The sequence below is a fragment of the Coenobita brevimanus genome, chromosome 51 (assembly GCF_032717465.1).
Source record: "Coenobita brevimanus isolate Jiangsu-jjx chromosome 51, ASM3271746v2, whole genome shotgun sequence".
Lineage (NCBI taxonomy): Eukaryota > Metazoa > Arthropoda > Malacostraca > Decapoda > Coenobitidae > Coenobita > Coenobita brevimanus.
In genome coordinates, this window is record NC_137004.1 from 1,222,120 (window position 1) to 1,244,406 (window position 22,287).

Here is a 22,287-nt window from a genome sequence, read left to right on the forward strand (position 1 = left end):
ATATGTGGCAAGTGATGAGATGGTTGGGTGGTGAACTGAATGAACGAAAGGCAATGACTGATTATGTGTGTGTGACTGACAGGATGAGAAGGTGTGTACTGGATGCAAGAAAATACAGAGGCTAAGGGAGTGGACTTTCTGACCATCATGTGGTGGCAGTAAAAGTCAAGGTTCAAATGCAATGGAGGAATAGAAGGAGAGAAGGACAGGAAGGTGTCCAAACAAGGAAGGTAGAAAGGTTGCAAGAAGATGAAAAAAAGGTGGAATAAATGAGGGAGGTGTTGGAGCAATTGGGAAAATATGATTTGGAGCAGATGGGGGACGTCAAAGTTGTGTGCAAGACATTCACTGAAGAAATCTGCGCAGCATGTGAGGTGGTGTATGGGGTGTAGAGAAGATGAAAGGGGGTGCAAGGAACAACAGGGTGGAATGACAAGGTGAGACAAGTTGTAGCACAAAAGAAGAAAGCATATAATGTGTGGATAGGAAGCAGGGGCCGGAAGTTCAGAGATGGAAGAGAAAGTTATATGTAGAGAGGAAGAGATAGGTGAAAAGATTAGTATGAGAGAGTAAGAAGAGAGTGGATGAAGAATTTGAAAGGAAGTTAAGAGTAAAGTGGAGGGAATGTAATAAAATGTTCTGGAAAGAGGTAAAGAGAGTAAGATATGGTGATAAAGAAGTTAGTCAGGGAGTGAAAGATAAAACTGGTAGATTGCAAGTGGAGAAGGGAGAAAAAGTGAGCAGATGGAGAGAACACTTTCAGGAATTGTTTAACATAGAGAATGAAACTGATATGAGGATAAGTGGCTGGGTAATGGCTGGAAGAAGTAGGGAGGTGAAAAGAGAATAAGAAATCAGAAGGATGGAAGTAGTTGAAGCAATGAAGAAAGTCAAATGGGGAAAGGCCCATGAATTGATGGAGCGTGTGGTGAAAATGCTCAAGCATGGGGGAGAGATAGTAGTAGAATGGATATGGATGATGAGCAGATTGGCCTGGGAGGAGGGTTGAGTCCCGAAGGACTGGAAGTCTGGTACAGTATAATTATTCCCCTGTCCAAAGGAAAAGGGAAAAAAGAGGTGTGTGGCAATCATAGGGACATTTGTCTTCTTAGTGTAATGAAAAAAGTGTATGGCAGGATACTTACTGACAGAGTTGGGGAAATAACAGAGGAATTAATTGGTGAAGAACAGGGAAGATTTAGGAAGGGAAGAGATTGTGTAGATCAGATATTCATTCTTAGGTCTTTAGTGGAAAAGTCTGTAGTGAAGGGAAAGACGTTGTATGCAGCCTTCATAGATTTGGAGAAAGTACATGACAGGGTGGATAGATAAGGAATATGGAAAATATTAAGAATATATGGAGTAAATGGGAAGTTGTTGAATACCATGAAGAGTATGTATGAGGAGGCTATGGCTGCAGTGTGTGTGGATAGTAAATTGAGTGAATTTTTCTATTTAAATGTTGGATTGAAACAAGGATGTGTCATGTTTCTATGGTTGTTCAATCTGTATATGGATGGGATTATAAAAGATACAAGGTAGGGCAGTGGATGTTGAAGTGGCCCTAATGAGAGAGGGCAGTGTTTGTAAACTCCCTCTACTGTTGTTTGCAGATGATACTGTGTTGTTAAGGGAAGACGAAACGGAGCTGCAAGGCTTGGTGGATGAGTTTGGGAGAGTGTGTAAGAAACGGAATCTAAAGGTGAATGTAGGGAAGAGTAAAGTGATGGTCTTCGAGAGAAATGACATCACTGGATGTCAAGTGAGATTGGATGAAGGGGAAATGGAAAATGTGAGTGCATTTAAGTACTTGGGTAGTGTGATGAGTAAGGATGGAAGTTTGGAGGGTGAAGTGCTTGAAAGGGTACAACAAGAAAGAAAGGTTGTTGGTTCTTTGAAAGCAGTGATAAGAAACAGGGAAGTAAGCATGGCAGTAAAAAAGTCACTGCATGAGTATTGTGATACCAACTCAAACATATGAAAGTGAAGCTTAGACCTTGTTGGAGGGAACAAAGTCAAGAGTGAGATCAGTGGAAGTGAGTTATTTAATTGGAGCATGTGGAGTTACATGCAAAGATAGACAGACAAATGAAGGGGCACTGTGGTGTGGATGTGGATGTGATGGAAAGCATCAGGAGAAATACAATGAGGTGGTCTGGCCATGTGGAGAGGATGGAGAGCGAGAGACTAATGAGGAGAGCGCGTGTGAGTGAGGTGGAGGGGGGAGGCCAAGAATGAGGTGGAGGGATGGAATGTACAGGTATATGAGTGAGAGAGGTGTGAGTTGGGAGCAGGGCAATGAATGGCGGGGAACCAGGCAACATGGAGGAGATTTGTTTGTGGCCATACCTTACGGGATTAAGGCATCTGGCAATAGATAGACATAATATAATCATAATCATACTGCACTCACCTAGTGTTGGCATCAATGGAAGGTAGATATGCACAGACACATCCTTACTATACAGTAGCTAGAGCACTAGAGAATGGAGCACTGAGTGTCCACATGGTCAGTCACAGCACTACAACAGCAACTAGGCATGGGAGGCCACAAACTAAATCACAGCACTAAGGGTTGGCCATCATGTGGGGAACAAGTGCAGAGCACACAGATATGTCCTTGTTATATGGCGTCCACAGGAGAGACTGAGAGGGTGGCAGTAGGCTTGATGCAATAGGTGAGCTGCTCCTGCAACGCACTGTGATTGACTGGCGAGTTGTGGGGTCTGCCCACACACCAATAGGGTCCTGTGTCTGAGCTGGATGATACACCTCAGCACTGGAAAGTGCACAGTACTGCCAATTGCTTCCCATTTCTGGGCCAGATAATGCCCAAGTTAGCCACATACTGTTTTAATACAGCTGAGCAAAAAGCATCATATATCACACCGGGTCGGATATAGCACCAAGAGATAATTGAGAGATTACTGTATACCGACAGTAAGATGGGAGACAAATTGGCAGGGGGCAAGGTGGCGGGTGAAAGCTGACTCGGCACGAAATGCACACCGAATAGTTTCAGCCCGAATTGCCATGTTAACAAAACCACAGTGTTATAATCTTAGTCCAGTCCATGATAAAGCACTCAGGTTGATACTATGTTGACAAAAACAAGGCCAAACTGCCATATAAACATAGTTGCACTGGTACTGTCTTGTTGGCCTAGCCCGTGCTAACCAGACAGGCAACAAATCGATGCTATATTGAGAAAAACAAGGCAGAAGGAGAAAATGGGAAAATGAACCGAAATCAGTTGACCAAGAAATGGCGAAGGATAGCCTGTGGTTGGGCTCTGAGAAGAGATTTGTTCTGCAAGGAGGCCCAACTCAGAAGAGATGACAAATCAGGATGAAAAGGTTAAACATCAAACCATCCCAACAGAAAGTGGGGGGAGGGGGGAGAAGACAAAAGGAAGAGAATGACAAAATGTTGTGAGCGACCTATGCCACGTGAGGCCCATGTGCATGCCCTAGAAAAGGGAATGCAGCAAAAAGAAAAATCCCTAAAGCCCCGAAACACTCAAACACACATAACTAACCCAAAGAGGAGAAGGCAAAGAGAAGGTTGAGAACAAAACAAGAAGAATGAAACAAGGAAAAACTGTTGGATAGCAAAGAGAACAGAAAAAGAGGCCACAAGAGAAGGAGAGTATGCTGAAAAGGACCAAAAAGGAAGAAAAACAGCTAGTACAACAACTTACACTCATATCTAGGAGACTCTGTTACTTCCAAAAGTAAACGCAATATCTGCCAGGATAAACGCAGAGCAAAGGGCACATAAAAATAGTAAAAATCTAGTCGTCCATCCATGGTGGTGCACATGACCAAAGTGCTCAGCAAAAATGGATACCGATGAACAGGACTTTCGGCGCTGGACACCACCCGTAGTACTGTAGTGTACTGTACTATACTGTACTTGGTTCAAATGTTCATAGGGTAACAGGAAGAGGTTACACATGAAATGCCTTCCAGCCAAAGTTTCTCATTAAAAAGTTCTTGTTTTGCTGTATGAATCTAGTTACCCAAGGCCATGGGGTAGGTTTGACAAGATCCTTAGCTACATGGTGCTACATTCGAACAGGACTCATGTATACAAGAGAGAGAGAGAGAGAGAGAGATCATTCAACCTTTCTCTCCACTACTCCACCATTCAACCTCACCCACTCACATGTTGTGGCTGTGAGAGAAACTGCATGAAGAGAAACACCAGCAGATGTATGGTGTCCTTGTCTGTTTCCTCGAGGTCCATTGCACGCTGGAGTTGATGCACCATCGATCCATCGTCAACTCCGCAGCCGCGCATCCCACTGTCCCCTGCAATCCCACACACCCACACAGCACATTCAGTAAAAACAAAGGGAATGTCTAAGTGGAGAAGCCTTGATATAAATCATATGTGTTTCAGAAGTACAGTATATGATCAAGCACTTTGTCAGCCATTATGCAGTAAGGTATTCAATTGTGAATTCTCTTGCATGAAACTCTTTAACATGGAAGTAAAGTTGGAGGAATGATCACTTAACATTAGGAATTATTTTTGGGGAAGGCAAGCCAGTAAAGTTCAAGCAATGCTACTGGAAAACTGTATTCAGTTGTGAAAAATATTTATTATTTTAAAAAAAAAGTTAACTTTGTACAAATACGTTTGATATATAAAAATTTAGGATGATGTCAAAAAATGAAAATGTACTATTTATTTTTTTTTAAGTAATGTACCTGGCTATATCTTACAATTAAAAATCCTTAGATCTTTAATCATGCAAAAACTTTATATTCAAACTCTATTAAAGATGAAGCTAGCTATAATCTCTACTGAAATCACTAGATCAGTATTGACCAAATGTCAAAATGTCTTCATGCAAACTACAATATGACTATTTTTCTTACTACCTGGTGCATCATGCCGGACTCTAAATTTGGGTATGGCTACATATCATCTAAGGGATTATTCTATCTTGCCACATCTCAATCTAAGGAACTGTTCTACTTTAATACATCCTAAATCTACAAGACTGTTCTACCTGGCATGCTGGCCACTACTCATATCCCCCAAAACTTCACTACCACCAGCCAAACAGTAGATTTCTAAATCTTTCCCATGTAGCAACAAAGATCCAATTCATCTATGCTCATCTGTTATGATAGGTCTTAACAGTTCAAGGCTTCATTTTCATTAATCAAGTAAATGCTTCATGAAACACAGGCATTGTATAAATCAATGGTATCAATACAGAATACAGGAACCATAATCAGTGGAGTATTAAACAGAATTAATAAGGACATGCTCATAGTAAACTATGTATTCATTAGATGCATGATCTTGGTTAGATATTTACACTGAGGAGTCAAGTTAGACTTGGGTAAAATAAGGAAATGAGTAGCAAGATGTACAGCACTTGCAAAGCATAAACAACAGGATGACGACTTCATTTTGATGATAATTTTACAACTGCTACTTCCAGATGATTTTTTTTTTTTTTTTTTTTATAACTCTGAGAACATCTCTCACAGTGAAAGGAGCTAGAAAGTCCCTACTAAACTCCTCTACTATAAGAGGTCTCCTCATAGTTAAGTTATATCATCAAGTGGTGGCAACAATATAACAAACAGGAAGTCCTTGGGCTGAATAGGTTAAGAAAGGTACAGAAAGAAGACAACAATCAATATTAATGTCCAACTTATTTTTGCACGTGCTGACCATCTTTGTGTTAGAGCTCAGATGATGGAACTGTATGGTACATAAGGGAGGACAGGGAAAAGATGGGGGGATGGCAAATGGAGGGCAGAAATGGAAAATGGGGGGCAAGAGGTGAAAGAAATGGAGATGGGTGAAGGGGCCAAGAGACAGCAGTAGAGATGCAAGGAAGAGATGAGTGTGGAGATGGGGGGTTGCGATGCATGGAAAAGCCAGGTGTAGATATGTGGAGCAGCAATGGGGGGATACAGCAATATGGATGAGCACTCAATATATATAAGAGCTTGACTGCACATAAAGAGAAAACAAAAAAAACTGCCAGTAATAAATCAAGGGGTTTTGACCACTCCAGTGTGATGACATCTACTCTATCTTATTTTTGATATCTCCAGATTATTATAATCAACTAAAAAAAAGACAGCCTTTGAAGACAGCTTCTGTAACCCTATATCAAGAGGGAAACTCTCCTAAGCTGAATAAAATTGTCTGGTAGCAGCATAATCTACATAAAAATGACATCCTAGTGCATCTGAAACTCATGCCTGCTTAAACTCAGAATCCAATAACACATTTTCAGCTTACTCCTACTGGACTCAGACAACTTTGTTAACTCTGGAGGAACCAATTGTAGTGGTGGGGTTAGAAAGTCTCTACTGACCTCTAAAAACCTTGATTTCTCTCCTTAAACTGACTAAAAGTGCCTGGACATGGCATAAAATATTGTGAAAAATATGACATCAGACTGACAGGACAACATGTTTTACTAAAAGCATTATGGCACACACACACACACGCACACTGAAGGGGAACCTCCTGGAATGGATGAGAGACTTTATGAGAGACAGACAAATGAGGACAGTAATAAATGATAGGATGTCTGGATGGAGGGAAGTAACAAGTGGAGTCCCACAGGGCTCGATGTTGGCGCCAGTAATGTTCATGATTTATGTAAATGATATGGTACTGTAAACGGAGTGAACAGTTATGCAAGTCTGTTTGCTGATGACGCAAAGATCTTGAGGAAGGTAAAGGTTGAGGAGGGTTGTAAAATGCTGCAGGAGCCAGGAGGATCTGGATAGGATACACGATTGGAGCTGGATGTGGAAAATGAAATTCAATGCAAAGTAATGTAAAATATTGGAAATGGGTAAAAGTACCAAGAGGCCATCATTAAATTATTTGATGGGTAATGAACCAATCACAAAAGCGAGAGAAGATAAAGATTTGGGAGTACTGGTCCAGGACAGTTTGTCACCTGAAAAACACATTAACAAGGCAGTTAGAGAGACGTACAAACTGCTGACTAATATAAGAGTAGCTTTTCATTACATGGATGAGGAGATGATGAAAAATTGATAGTGGCCATGATTCGCCCCAGGTTAGAATATGCAGCAGTGGTGTGGTCCCCACACAAAAAGAAAGATATAAACAAGATTGAGAGAATAAAAAGAACAGCAACCAAAATGGTCCCCAGTCTGGCAGATCTGTTGTACACAGAGAGGTTGGAAAAGCTGAATTTGCCTTCCTTAGAAGAAAGGAGAAAGATAGGTGACATGATTGCAGTGTTCAGAACCATGGTGGTAGTTAAAGTTGACAAAGATGATCTGTTTTTATGGGATAAGAGAGTAACAAGAGGACATGGAATGAAACTGAAGAAACCAAGCTGCTTGAAGGATATCAAGAAATATAGTTTTCCTTATAGATGTATAGACCTGTGGAATAGTCTGGACAAAAAGATCGTCCAATCTAAAAACTTAAACGAGTTTAAAGCAAAATTTAACTTACTGAGAAACAGAGATGGGACCCCACGAGCGAAGCTCATTTCCTGTATATCACAACTAGGTAAATACAATTAGGTAAATACACACACACACAAAGGTACCCCATAAGAGACTAATGTGGAAACTAGAGCATATATGAGGACTGAAGGGAAACCTCCTGGAATGGATGAGAGTCTTTGTGAGAGACAGACAAATGAGGACAATAATAAAGGATATGATGTCTGGATGGAGGGAAGTAACAAGTGGAGTCCCACAGGGCTCGGTGTTGGCACCAGTAATGTTCCTGATTTACGTAAAAGATTTGATAGATGGAGTGAACAGTTATGCAAGTCTGTTTGCTGATGATGCAAAGATCTTGAAGAAGGTAGAGGTTGAGGAGGACTGTAAAATGCTGCAGGAGGATCTTGATAGGATACATGATTGGAGCTGGATGTGGGAAATGAAATTCAATGCAAAGAAATGTAAAATATTAGGTATGGGTAAAAGTACCAAGAGGCCATCATTGATTTATTTGATGGGTAATGAACCAATCACAAAAGTGAGAGAAGAGAAAGATTTGGGAGTAATGGTCCAGGATAGTTTGTTACCTGAAAAACATATTAACAAGATAGTTAGAGAGACATATAAACTCTTGACTAACATAAGAGTAGCATTTCATTACATGGATGAGGTGATGAAAAAATTGATAGTGGCCATGACCTGCCCCAGGTTGGAATATATAGAAGTAGTGTGGTCCCCACACAAAAAGAAAGATATAAACAAGACTGAGAGAATACAAAGAAGAGCAACAAGATGGTCCCCAGCCTGGCAGATCTGTCGTACAGAGAGAGGCTGGAAAAGCTGGATTTGGCTTCCTTACAGGAAAGGAGAAAGAGAGGCGACATGATTGCAGTGATCAGGACCATGATGGGAGTAGATAAAATTGACAGAGAAGATCTGTTTGTATGGGATAAGAGAGTATCAAGAGGACATGGAATGAAACTGAAGAAGCAAAGCTGCTTGAAGGATATCAAGAAATATAGTTTTCCTTATAGATGCACAGACCTGTGGAATAGCCTGGACAAAGAAATCATCCAGTCTAAAAACTTAAACGAGTTTAAAGCAATATTTGACTTATCGAGAAACAGAGACGGCACCCCACAAGCATAGCTCATTTCCTGTACATCACAATTAGGTAAATACACACACACACACACACATACTGTATATGTATATCTATCTATCTACCTATATATATATATATATATATATATATAAGGGGAGCATTAAAAATAAAGTTGGGTATAGTGGGATATGGGCAGTGATGTCAGGGTTTTCATTTCTACACAACTTAATTCAACATCTCTGTTGTGATGATGCATTGTATAGTTTGTTATATTCTTGCTACATCCAGGCAATTTTTTTTTTTTCAGTTTTACCTCTTGATTCTAGTGATAGGTTTCTTATTTATATTCTTCATTTTCCTAGTTCTGTTTATTTTATAGTTTCAACTCAGTTTTGGACCTCTACTACTCTGGTTTTTAAAATTTATCCTCCAGTGAATAAAAGTGTCTGGAGATATCAAATATAATATTTAAAATATTAATATACCCTCAAAATCTGCAAGGAATAGGTTTCCAAAATCATGTGACTACTGGCAACCATAAACACTGTACTCCTCAAGGATCTGAGTTATGGAACTTCTCATGGGCCAAAACAGTATTTACTATGCAAGTTATTGTTAATCATATTTTTGTGGAAGTCTTCCAGTCTTTTTACTATGGACAGCATAAAAAATAACTAAAAAAAAAAAAATCTTTACTTTTCATAAGACATTATAAACATACTAAAACATACAGTATACTGTGCAGTGCAACCTCATTATACAACGCCTCATAATGTGATAAATTGCTACGGCAATAATGAAAAAGTTATACTCTGTCTCAGTACAACATCTAAAAATTAATCGCAACTTTACTACAACAATATTTTCAATGGCCACTTCCGAGAATCTCTTGCGGATGCAGTGACACACACAAGCTAAAGTGGTCATCTAGTGTTTACATTAGCTGTTATCGTTGTCTTTCTTTCTACTTTGTGCATCAAAGGCCACTGAAAAACCCATTTTTATCACCAAACAACAGTGCAAATGCTTAACAATTACTACAGTGTCCAATATTAAGTAAAGTGATGCTATGCTTTTTTGTGGGTGAAATACTGGAATTTGTGACTGGGAAATCATGTCAACCTTATGTAACCATCATCCCCGTTTTGGGCCTCTACACAGCTGACTGAGCCCACATGCCCACCCAGTGTTTACACTGGCTGCGATCATTACCTTTCATTCTATTCTGTGTACAAGAGGCCTCTGAAATACCACTGCTATCGTCAAATAACAGCACAAGTACTTAACAAATAGCGCAGTGTGTAACATCATGCGAGGTGATCATTTCATTTCGTTCGTTTTGTTTCATTTTTGAAGGTTCCAACATGCTTGCATGTGTCAGCCATGGTCACCTAATGGTGGCTCTCAGTGCTGCTCGATCTGTCAGCCTCCCTATCCCTTATCCCAGAGGTCACACTAAATGACCTCAACCCACATTTTTTTTTTCAGTATACAGTACCTCGTGCTACCCTACCCCCAACATTAACACTTCTCACTTTCTCCACTCAATTATCATCCCCCATCCTCTCCACATGCCAAAATCATCTCAATCTACCTCTCGTCACAACACCAATACACTCCAGTCCCATCTTACCTGTCAACTCTTCCATCATAAACCTAGAACCCCCAGGCCTCACACTCAGGAATGCACTATACGTCCATCTAATCATTGCCATTCCTGTACATTTGAGCCTGTGAATATCCTCTTCCTTTACTGCCTAGGTCTCACTACCATTCAGCATTACACTCCCAGCACATGTTGCATACAGAGATCCCTTAGCACGGAGGGTGAGCCCTCTCAAATGTCAGGAGAGGCAACAGCTCCCTCAACTTCTTCCAACCATCCCTCACTCTAGCCACAGAACTAGCTCCAGCCCCACCTCCAGCACATTACATGTCTCCCAAATAACAAAATTCTTCCACACACTCAAGAGACTCACCAGCAAGTTCAATCCTTTCAGGCTTGGCAATCTCCACGTGCTCTCCCTGACACACCGCACAAATGAAATCAGCGTTATCTTGCAGTCTACCCGCACAAATGAAATCAGCATTATCTTGCAGTCTACCTCCAATACCGCTGCATCTCTTACGTACCCAACTATCACAAACACTGCACAAGATGGAATTACTTCCCATGCCCTTGTGGCAAATCACACATGGCCACTACCCCTCTTCTTTGACAGTACTGCCCCCAGCCCTAGATACCATCACTTGTGTTTTGTTTGCATTTACTCTTAAGCCTTTGTGCACCATACCATCTCTCTATTTTCTAAATGTTTCCTTTGCCTCCCTTTCATTCTCTGCAATCAACACCAAATCATCAGCTATTCATCTCATCAACTCTCCTTCTCTTACTGGCTCCCTTCAACCTCTGTCTCTTCGCCACACTGTTGCATCTTTATCTCTCTTCTATTGTTACCTCAATGGTCACTGCTCCTCTGAACTGTCTGCATGCATCCCTCCACCTCTACGACAAGCACACAGCACCCACCTAGCAACAAACTCTCATCCCTTTCCTGTCCAACTATCTAGAGGTCAAACTTCAGGGGGGTAGCAGAGTTTTTTAGGTAACTTTAGGCTTTGTCGTCAAGGCCATCCTCCCTAACCCCATAGAACCTATGTTTTATCAACCTGATTATGCAATAGTTCATTATGCAATAGGTCTTCACTTGACACAACCCTATCGCATAATGGGGCTGCACTATACAGTATACTGTAAAAATGTACAATACAGTACACCACTGTATAAAATTAATACTGCAATACTGTATTAAGAAATATGTGAATAAAATCAAAATGGACAATACTGTACTGTAATTCACAAATAATGTAATTCTCTACTGACTCTCCCAAACATGTATGAATATGGACAGTAATGTAAAGCAGCAGCAAAAATTCTCATGGCAAGAATTCCCAAACATCTGCCTGTAAGTCACATGTCAAAGGCGGCAACTGTAACACCATACTGCAAACAGATGAAACTGTGCAATATAAATTTGCAACTCTTAAGGGTATACTGTACTGTGTATGATCCGAATGAGATGGCTAATCCGAATGAGATGGCTAAAAGAGACTACTCACGGCAAAGGAATTACAGTAAACTAACAATTAGCTGGCATAATTCAGCTGAGCCCAATGCCAGATACTGCAAAATGCTGGATATTGCATAGTACTCCCCATCAGCTCAATTTTCGGCACTGAGCTGGATACTGCATTATTATCCGTCCTAAAACTTTCCCATGAGTATAAGATGAAAATTAAGCATTAAAAATAATAAAGCAATGATAAAATACAGCACTAGAGTAATACAGCGCCAGTTGGCTACTGCTTACAAACCGGCTGATACAACAGCGCCAGTTGGCTACTGCTTACAAACCGTCTGATACACCTCGATGCCGGATATTGCATGGAACTGCCAATTACGTCTCGATTCGGCGCAGGATATTGCATAATTTCATTTGATATTGCATTAACAGAGGTGAGCCAGCAGTGCCGGATATTGCAACAACAGATAATTGAGAGTTTACTGTAAATTGAAATGAAAGAGAGTTATGTGCAGTCATAAAAGTACCTTCATTTGTAATACTGCTATGCTCGTTAGTCATAATGTCTGCTCATCCCCGACCCCTAACCCTGGTTGACAGGATCCCGTAGCCAGATTTTTACACCAAAAGAAGACCCGTTGTCATGAGTTAAGGTGGTAGCATGAAACTTTGTTCAACTCCATGAGCAACAGTTCATAATGACACTGCTACCTATGCAGTCTGGAAAATTTGTGAACTAACATCCACAAATCTTTGTTCTGTGTGAATCTTTGGCAAAAACTTTCCGTGATGCCAGGGGAAGAGTGAGCAGAAACTATGGCTCACAACTTTGTAAAAAAATATAGCAAAAATTATCTTTCGATTGTACTTTAATCCCTAGAATCAAGATGGAATCCTTTTTTGCTTACTCTTGCTGCTACCAAAGAATTTTATTCATCTTAGAAATGGCAACACATGTTGAAAGGGTTTAGTTGGTTATATTTAACCCCTCCAGCTACAGAAGTCCATTCTAGGCTGAATAAAACTATCAGGGGATGACAAGAATAAAATGAAAAAGGTATCTCTGCAATGGGTTAAAGCTTAACATAGGTAAGTTTATAAATACAGTATGTGAATTATAGCTGGGACACTATGTAAAGCATGAACAACCAGGGTGTTGGACAAGGAAAACATGAGTGTATGTATTTAGAAAGGGAAAATATGTATGCATGTATTTAGAAAAGGACAGTAACACAAGTTGCACACACACACACGCAAGGCTACAGCAACACACATGTGCAAGTAACAGAGTTGGAAAATTAAAAATTAGAAAGAAAATGGAGGACTACAAATAGGTACCCTGCATTACGTCAATGAAGTAAGCCTCAAACAGTTTACAGGGCATTGTGCAAAGTCCCTTAATAGTAAAGTCTGCAAGTGAGAAAGAGAGAAAGGGATGATAACAGTGTTTTATAGTCAGTTACAACCGTAGTCAGCAGGAAGGAAATCCTCCACACTGCACGGACTGTGTCAGACTGGCTACAATAGAGCAGCAAAAAATGATCACTTAAAATATGTGCATGGTTAACAGGATAGTGACATTACCTCACTCAGCCTTGGGAATATCTTTTCATTGAATTCTTAATAACATTCTTCATTATCCCCTTAAATGCAAGAGGAGACCAATCAAATTAACTGGAGATAAGAATGAAATGAAAGACATCATCAGACTGGGTGGGTTAACAGAATGGTAACATCAATTCGATGATAGTGAGAAACCATTATAATAATTTGAGAATTTAACCCTTTTAATCAGATGACATGCTCTCTTGGTTTGTTCTTGCTATCACCAAATTATTTTATTTACAATAAGAGAGCTACTTAAAACATCAGGGGTTAGGTCTTAATTATCCCCTTGATATGAACAGGTGTTTCCTCAGTTGAATTAAATCATCTGAAGATAGCAAGAATTATATGAAAAATATGTCATCAAACTGCATGGGTTAACATCTGGCAACATGAACTGGTCGTTAGTGAACAATTGTGCTATTTCTGGTAATTCTGGTAGTTAGCTATTATAGGTGATTTTTCACATGATGGAATTAAGCAACTCCATGTTGAATACTAGGTTATGGCTGCAAGAAATTCAGTGAGTCTTAGTTATGAGATATGAATGACTTTTCTATGTTACTTGCCAAACTGTCCCTTCACTCTGACTACAAATGGTCATCAACTAAGCTGAAAGGGGTTAGGGTTCTTGATCAGGATAGAACAAAAACACTATGGTCAAATCAACACTCCAATCTGACTCCATCTGACCATCAACTAAGCTGAATGGAATTAGGGCTCTCTGTCAAGTTAGAACAAGTGCAGTATAGAGTACAGTCATACTCCAGTATGCAATGGTTGAGGATTCAATCGACTGATAGAATGAACGATGAAAACTTGTACCCAGTTTTGGCTTAATGATGGCAAAACTCACTTATATGATTTTTTTTTTTTTTTTTTTTTTTTTTTTTTTACCAAGAACAATGATTATGCACAAACATGTGTCACATGTGCAACTGATGTATACTTGAACCAAGATGGCCACCCAGTGTTTACATGCACATCAAAACACCACCACTATTGCAAAGTAACTGTGCAAGTGCAAGACAAAATGTACAGTGTGAAATATTAAGTCGAGAGATAACTTTTTGTGTGTATAAAATACAGAAACTTTTGACCTGGAAAACACCACATCACTCTCCCCTAGCCTTGTGGTGGAAGGGACCCTTGGTGATGACTTAGACTTGCCTACGACATACTCCAGGTGGGTGGTAGAAATGTTTTTTGAGATTTTAGGTTATGTGGCCCTTAGCTACCTCTCTAACCCCACTGAACCCATGCTAATCTATCTCAATGGGTGATTCCTCAGTATGTGATTTGTTTTCACTCAATGCAACCCCATCCCATACTAAGGCATGCCTAGTATTAAAATAATGACAGCTGTCAATTATTAGCAATTAGCTGAAGGCTATACAATGCAACTCTGTGAACTGATTATCAGATTGGATTAATCTGTGAACTGCTGCAGGGAAATTGCAAAACAGGCTCTGTGGTGTGGCAATATGCCCAAATTTTGACCATTAAAATGACTTCAAATGTATATCATCATCTTGGGAATGGTGCGACACACCTAACCATGAAATAATTTTGCTCATCATAGTTACAGAGTTATTGTGGTCAGAAATTTCCCATTTGGTGGGAAACTGCCAACTACATGAGTGGCTGTCAAAGCTTCAGTGAACTACCAGTTAGTCCAATAAGAAATAACCTGAGTATGATGTTGAGTGTGACATGCTACTTATGATAATGTATCTAATCTTTCCCTCTCTTCCCTTAGCCACTGCTGGCCCTTTATTCAATATATATATATATATATATATATATATATATATATATACAGTAAAAGTCCATTAATCTGAATGGCAGTGGACCGAGAATCATTCAGATTATAACAGATTTTTCAGATTTTTGGGTGGGACCCCTAAGACAATTTCATGTCAACTGAAATTTTACTGAAATTTTACCGAATGGATCACTTTTCATTCATTCATAATACAATATGGCACATATTATGCATTACGCAAATTTTTTACTTAGTAATGCACAGTAAAAGCTTGACATAACAAACACGGGATAAAACGGAAGCTTGAGAAAATGGAACAAGTTTGTTCCTTAAGGTACTCCCAACATACTGGAATTTTTCCGTTCCGTTGAGAGGCGTCAGGTTTTCGTAACGGAAACAAGCCAGTTTGTCTGTGGCTGTGGAAAAATCGCAATCCACAGATCATATCCCCCCCATTTGGAGGTGAGTTTTTTACTGTTTTATTTATTACTATTACTGAATTATTATTATTATTGTGGGTTCTGACTGCTCTCTGTGTATCATTATGACTAGCATAGGCAGCATGTCTGTGTGTAGCAAAAGAAGCTATTTAGTAGCAACTGTGTATAGGCTTCAAGTCACGAGTTAGGGAAGAAATATTGGAAAAATCGCATATTTCCAGAAAATTCCATTGAATCTATGGTTCTTGAACGGAAACATGAAAAAGCGGAATATTTGATAAAACAGAATAGGGGTTGGCTAAATTATTCTGTTATATCAAGCTTTTACTGTATTACTGAAGACATGAACTGTAATTGGTAAATTAAAGGATGTTATGGGCTGTTTAATTCACTAGTAGCATGTAGTGTTGAAAACAGCAGTTGTAGGCAGGTAAATCCAATTAGAGAGAATAAGTCCAGGGTTAATAATCATATGCACATATTGTAAAAGCACAATTCGCCATCAAAATATGGATGATTCCCCGTCTGGACAATTCCCCGTCATTTATTTACATCAGTTTATTTAGCAAGTACACTAGTTTTTGAATACTTGTACCTCTTCAAAGTCGTTTTAAAATATATCCAGGATGTTGTAGTACTAATGGAAATTAGTGAAGACAGCTATGGGTGATGCTAGAATATAATTCAAAGTCAACTACAGCGAGGTAGAAACAAGCTAATTATTGTCTAAAAGTGCAACTTATGATATCCAAAGCCTATGCTATTGAATGAACACAGACTTTGATAGATCCTCCTGAAAATTAGTTATTAAAGTATCAATTAATCAATAATAAGTATATTTATAGAATGATGGGGAATCGTCCAGGGTGCAAATTGTCCTGATTGTTAATTGTCTTGTTATTGTTGTGACAGCGAACTGACTTGACAGCGAATTGTCCTGAAACCATCAGTGGATTTACCTGCCTGGTAGCTCGTGCACTTCAGCCACTCACAGATATCAGCCTGCCTGACAGCCTGCACACGTTTCTTGTAGAACTCGTTTCGCAAGATATGGAAATTGCTCATCTCTGCCTCACTGTAATGATTATTTTGTTCAACGAAATGCACCAGTTTATCAAAGTATACAGAAGCTTCTTTCCATGAAACTTCCATGACCAGACTGCTCAGCACTTCGGCACACTTGGCTCCCAGTTTGAATTTTTTAATATTGATTTTTTTTTACTTTTGGAGTTTTTATCAGCCTTCTTCAAAAATTTAGATTATTGGGATTTCCAGATTATCAGTGTTCGGATTAATGGACTTTAACTGTATATATATATATATATATATATTGTACATCCCCACAGTACGTGATTTCCCAATACACGATCCCCCTTGTACACAAGGACCTTTTTTTTTTTTTTTTTTTTTTTTTAAGTGTACAGTATTTTTTATTAATACGTGAACTGAACTCCTTGTAAGCGAGACAGGCAGAGAAGAGTGGCCCAAATCCGGGGTTACTCCGAGTACGCGACATTGTCCCCCCAAGAAGCGATAATGGTTACTTATGCTCTGCCCACCTTGTGACATCGATGTTGTGCACTCATCACGTGATGCCCATAGCGCCGCCTGGAGGGTGGTGAGAGTCCCAGCAGAGGAAACACACGTGCACAGAGGGTACACTCGCTGTTCCAGGTATGTCCCCGTGTACTCTGAGGCTATTTTTTTGTGAGCCAGGATGTCTGCCCCCTCCTCCAGGAAGAAGAAGTGCATCATCCATGCCATGAAGATGCAAGTCATTAGGAAGGAGAGTGGGAAGGGTAACACAGCCATTGGCAAGGAACTAGGGTTGGCAGAATCGTCCATGTGAACCACATGGGCTAACAGGGAAGCCATAAAGAAGACTGTGAAGAGATATGGGATGGCGGCATTGGACGGGAGAAGCAGGCTGACCAACCAGGCTATAATTCTTATGGATAAGTACCTGGCTACATTTATCCTGAGGAAGAAGAAGGAAGGAGTTCCACTGAACGGGCACTACATCAGGGACCAGGCCAAGATTTTCTACAAAACTGCAGCTCTGAAGCTTGCTGTAAAGAAACCATTTAAAGTCTCTGTGGGATGGCTTTGCTGCTTTCTGAAGAGGAAGGAGCTACGTCACATTTGCCTCACGGGGGAGTGTGCATCAGCAAATGAAATGGTGGCCAGGGATTATCCAGCCATCCTAAAAGGAATAATTGACGAGGGCAGCTACAGCAGGGACCAAATTTATGACACCGATGAAACAGCCCTATACTACAATCACTACTCGTTTTACGATGGGATTATGTCAGGTCATACCTTAACGTATAAAGATTTTATCGTAAATCGGGAGATTGAAACACATTACGGTATAAAAGGGGGGTTATGTCAACTCAACTTCCCAAAGTCACCTACCCAAGCCTGAAACAAAAATGACAACCCACCTTAATTACTTCCTGTGTCAGTCCAAGTTGTCTACAAGACCAAAACAAACACTATCACACCAATACAGGCAGTGTTACTCACATACAGTAAATCATTGCAACAACACAACAAATACAACTTGTGCAACATTGCCCTGGTGCTACACGATGTATAGGCCTACAGAAGAACGATGCTTGGCTGACAGGTGATGATAGCTGGGGGGCACACGTGAACGAGTGGGAAAGACAGGGCTTTGAAGGGGTGACGGGACTGCAACTGAATCAAAACAATGCTCTGCACGCTGGGGCCACCATTTTGCTTGAGACAAGTGACGGTCACCTTGCATGTGCCTGGTGCTTTGTACGAAATTTTCCGATGGCAATATCGTTATAGCGGGAAATTTATCGTAAATCGGATTTTGGGGTGGAACTTTTCGATTATCGTTGTAGTGAATTATTGCATACCGAATCAAAGTAAAATGAGTAGTGACTGTACAAGGCTATGCCAAAGTGTACTTATATCAATAAGCAACAGCGCCAGGCCTGGAGCAGAAAAATCGACATGAGAAGGATAACAGTCATGTTCGCCATGAACTTATTGGGCTCACACAAGATGCGTCCTGTTGTGGTGCATACAGCAGCATATCCCAGATGTTACAAGAATCTTCGCTGCATGGATGACAGTGGGGTATACTGGTACAGCAACTTCAATGGTTGGATGACGAGTAGCATCATTTCCGAATGGCTGTTGCGGCATTTCATCCCTAATGCCAAGGCTAAATTCCGGGAACTTGGCATCTCTTTCAAGGTGCTTTTCATCCTCAACAATGCCTCAAGTCATCCAGCCTGGCTAGCAGACCTCAGCAAGGAATGCAAGATCATTTCTCTGCCCCCAAGAACGACCTCTCTCATCCAACCGCTAGACCAGGAGTTGATTGCAACAGTCAAGCAGCTATACCACCAATGCCTCTACGATCACCTCCGCAACAAGACCGACAGCTGTGAGGAACTGCAGGCAATTCTTGACTTGAACACAGTTGGGAGTGATGTCATGGACACCGAGGATGGTTTGGACTCGCCACCCGCTTCACCTGCTTCATCCTCACCATGTACAGCACCTGTACAACCAACTTCAACTCCTGACAAGACTATTATGGCTTTTTGGTGGTCATTCAACCTCAAGGATGCCATCATTCTCTTGTTGTCCTCTTGGGCAGATATAACCACTGCAACAATTAACCATGCTTGGCGCCTCCTCGTACTGTACCTGTGTGAAATCGCACCGGGAAGCGGCTTTCAGTCCCTGGCAACTGCCGAGGCAGCCACTCTCACAAGTGCACAAGCTGTGGCCAGGTTTCAGACCATCTTGCTGGAGGAGATCAGGGGTTTACATTCGGCAGCAGCAGAGCAGGATCCCCAAGAAATCGTGCAGCGAGTGGATGAGGCCAACACACAGCAGGAGATCGCAGCAGAAAAGCCAGCAACACCAGTGATGGAGAGTGAAGATTTGTCCATGATGATCAGCCGGGTACTGTGTGCCCTTGATAAATTCAAGGAAGAATTCAAGGACATCGAATGCTCTCAGTTGCGAGTGGAGGAGGTGATGTCTTCACTGGACAAAACCTTCCGCTACTACACCGACAAGCACAACCAGGAAGTAAACAGACGGAGGCAAACACTCATCACCCATTTCCTTCGGCTTGAACAAAGTGAGGAATCACTCCCTTCAACATCCGAAGAGCCATATCCTGAGGAGGATCAAGAGACTGATTCGATGTCTGAGGAGTCAGAAACAGACATTGAAGGGTTTATGAACGAAGTGAGTGAATTAGGTAGTGAAAGTGTCGAAAGTGCTGGTGATGAAAGTGGTTAGGAAGGTGGTGTGTCATGTGGTGTGGTGGGTGATGCAGGAAATGCATGCCAGGTGCCTCATCCTGCCTCGGATCCTCTTCTTACCTCCATCACGCCTGTTGTCCTCTTGGGTAAAGGTGAGCAGCCATATTCTTGTTGGTTTAGTTAAGCCATATCCTTGTTGATTTACCAAGTCAAGCCATAATCTTGTTGGTTTACTTTATCTTAGGAAATATGTGTTAGATAGTTTCCCTGTATAGTACAATACTTAGGTCCGAAAGGCATCTCAAGGGTTGCCCATGAAGGGGGGTGCCCCCCATATGTAATTTTTCCCATATGTTTATGTATTCACAGTACGCGAACTCCTAGTACGTGACATCCCCTGCCGCCCATATAGGCGCATACTAGGGGGATGTACTGTATATACAGTAAGACCTCACTATAACGGACTAATTGGGGCCCAAGCCAGTCCAAAAAACGCGAAATTCCGATAAAGCGACTTCCGGATTTCCCCCTGCAAACCAGGATTTTTTCCGATATATCAAGACATTAGTCCGGATTGCATGAACGGTTTTTAAATTGTTTTGACTACAATTGGAGTACTGTACTGTATTATACCATCAGTACATTAATCAAATGGTATAATAAGTAATCCCTCCACTATCCGACATAATAGAGCCATAGGCATGTCTGGAAAGTGGTCCTGTCTGGATAGTGGGCACCAGCCTCCTGGACTTGTACTTATGGACACTAACTCAGAAAAACACCTATAAAACTCCCTCTGGACATGCATAGCACCTATTTAAGACCCAAATCACACCAATAAGGGACATAAAAGACTGAAATAAATGCAAAAGAAGCATAAAATGAGGTTTTTGAGGTAGGTTCATACAATTTTAAACATTCTGGGTACTTACAAGTCCCTGGCTCCTGGACTGGTAGTTATGGACCCTAACCTAGCCTAACTCAGAAAAACACCTCCCTACTGCACATGCATAGCACCTAAGACACAACATATTCACACCAATAAGGGACATAAAAGAGTGAAATGAGGTGTTTGAGGTAAGTATAGTATGGAAAATACAGTACAGTACAGTATGAAACATTCTGCCTACTTACAGCAGGTCCATGGCCATCTCGATGAATAACTGCCTCCTCTCAGACTCTGACAGTAAGAAGGATTTCCTGAAGCACTTGCAGTACACTGTTCATGAAGTCTTGCACTGAACTTAGTCATTCGCACTCAGAAGTCCATTCTCTTCACACTGCGCACTCTTTGTCTTACTTATGCTCCATTGTAACTTAATAAGTGTTGCACTCTGCACTTTAAGTCTTTCCACTCATAAAACCAATTTCAAAACAAATCACAAGTTTATTTACATTATATTTGGTCCAAAAATTTTGCCTTTTCACTCAAATTTCTACTTTCTTTACAATACTGTATGCACTGTTTTTCTTTCACTGCACAACACTAAATTCCCGTGTGGTCTAGTGGAGAAATTCTTGCCGTTTAATCACTGTCAGAGTCTGACAGTATCACTGGCAGGTGACCTAGGGGTCCGTCGCTGTGTCGTGGTGATGGCGTACCCACTGCAGACGACTCTGAAGATAGACGCAAACTCACGTCGAGCAGTGACTCCACTGTGGCTGATGTGCTGGGCTGTGGCTCGGAGCATGAGGGCCTGTCTTGGGGAGGCAATGGAGTGGAGCCAGGGCTGGGCACAGAGGGGGTCACAGGCCTGAAAAAGCTGTCAATCGTTGATTGACGCAAGGAACGACGATTCTGACAATTTATGATGCGCTGCCTGAAAGAACGCACTTCCTCCACAAGTCCCAAGGGCCCCATCTCCCTGTCGCAGTCCGGGTGTTCCAGGTAGTCTAGGACGAACTCTAGGTATTCCCAGAGTGCGCTCAGCTTGGGGATGGCTGGAGTTGTGTCATGCTGAGAGGAATCCGCATCACTGTCGCTGTCCTCGTCGGAATCTTCAAGCTGGGTACTGACACCTGCAACTGAAGATGCGATCTTGATATCAGACAGGGTCTGATACCCAGGATCGCCCTCATTGTCATCCAACCACTCACGCACTTCGTCCACATCAGCATCATCACCGTGCGCACGTAGACGTGCATGGAAGTCATCAATGTCAAAACCTAGGAAATCGTACTCTGCATCTGTTCCGAGAAGCAGACGAGACCAATCATTTTCTAGGGTCTTGACAGGGATTTCCTTCCATGCACTGCCCCAGTTGTAAATGGCAGACGATGTTGTAGCAGCGAAGGTTTTCCAAAGTCCGCTGGCCTCGCGTGTCCCGTTCCTCCCTGCACTCGTCCTCGTCCTCGAGAACAACCATCACCTCGTCCAGGAACTTCTGTTGGTACAGCCTCTTCGTTGCCACGATCACTCATTGGTCCATTTATTGGATGAGAGCAGTAGTATTAGGTGACAGAAACATGCACTTAATGCGGCCATTCTCAGCCACCAAGTCCTTGTCGCACGGGTGGGCAGGTGCATTGTCGAGGAGAAGGAGGGCCTTTACCTG

General features: G+C 41.3%; 1 protein-coding gene across 1 annotated transcript in view; it reads right to left on the minus strand.

The window, feature by feature from the left end:
- Positions 1-22,287, minus strand: part of unc79 (UNC-79 domain-containing protein) — a 384,753-nt gene that overhangs the window by 179,660 nt on the left and 182,806 nt on the right. Inside the window, 3 exon segments of the mRNA XM_080272838.1 lie at positions 4,168-4,313; positions 11,289-11,299; positions 13,464-13,481. Coding sequence (XP_080128964.1) covers positions 4,168-4,313; positions 11,289-11,299; positions 13,464-13,481 — 175 coding nt within the window.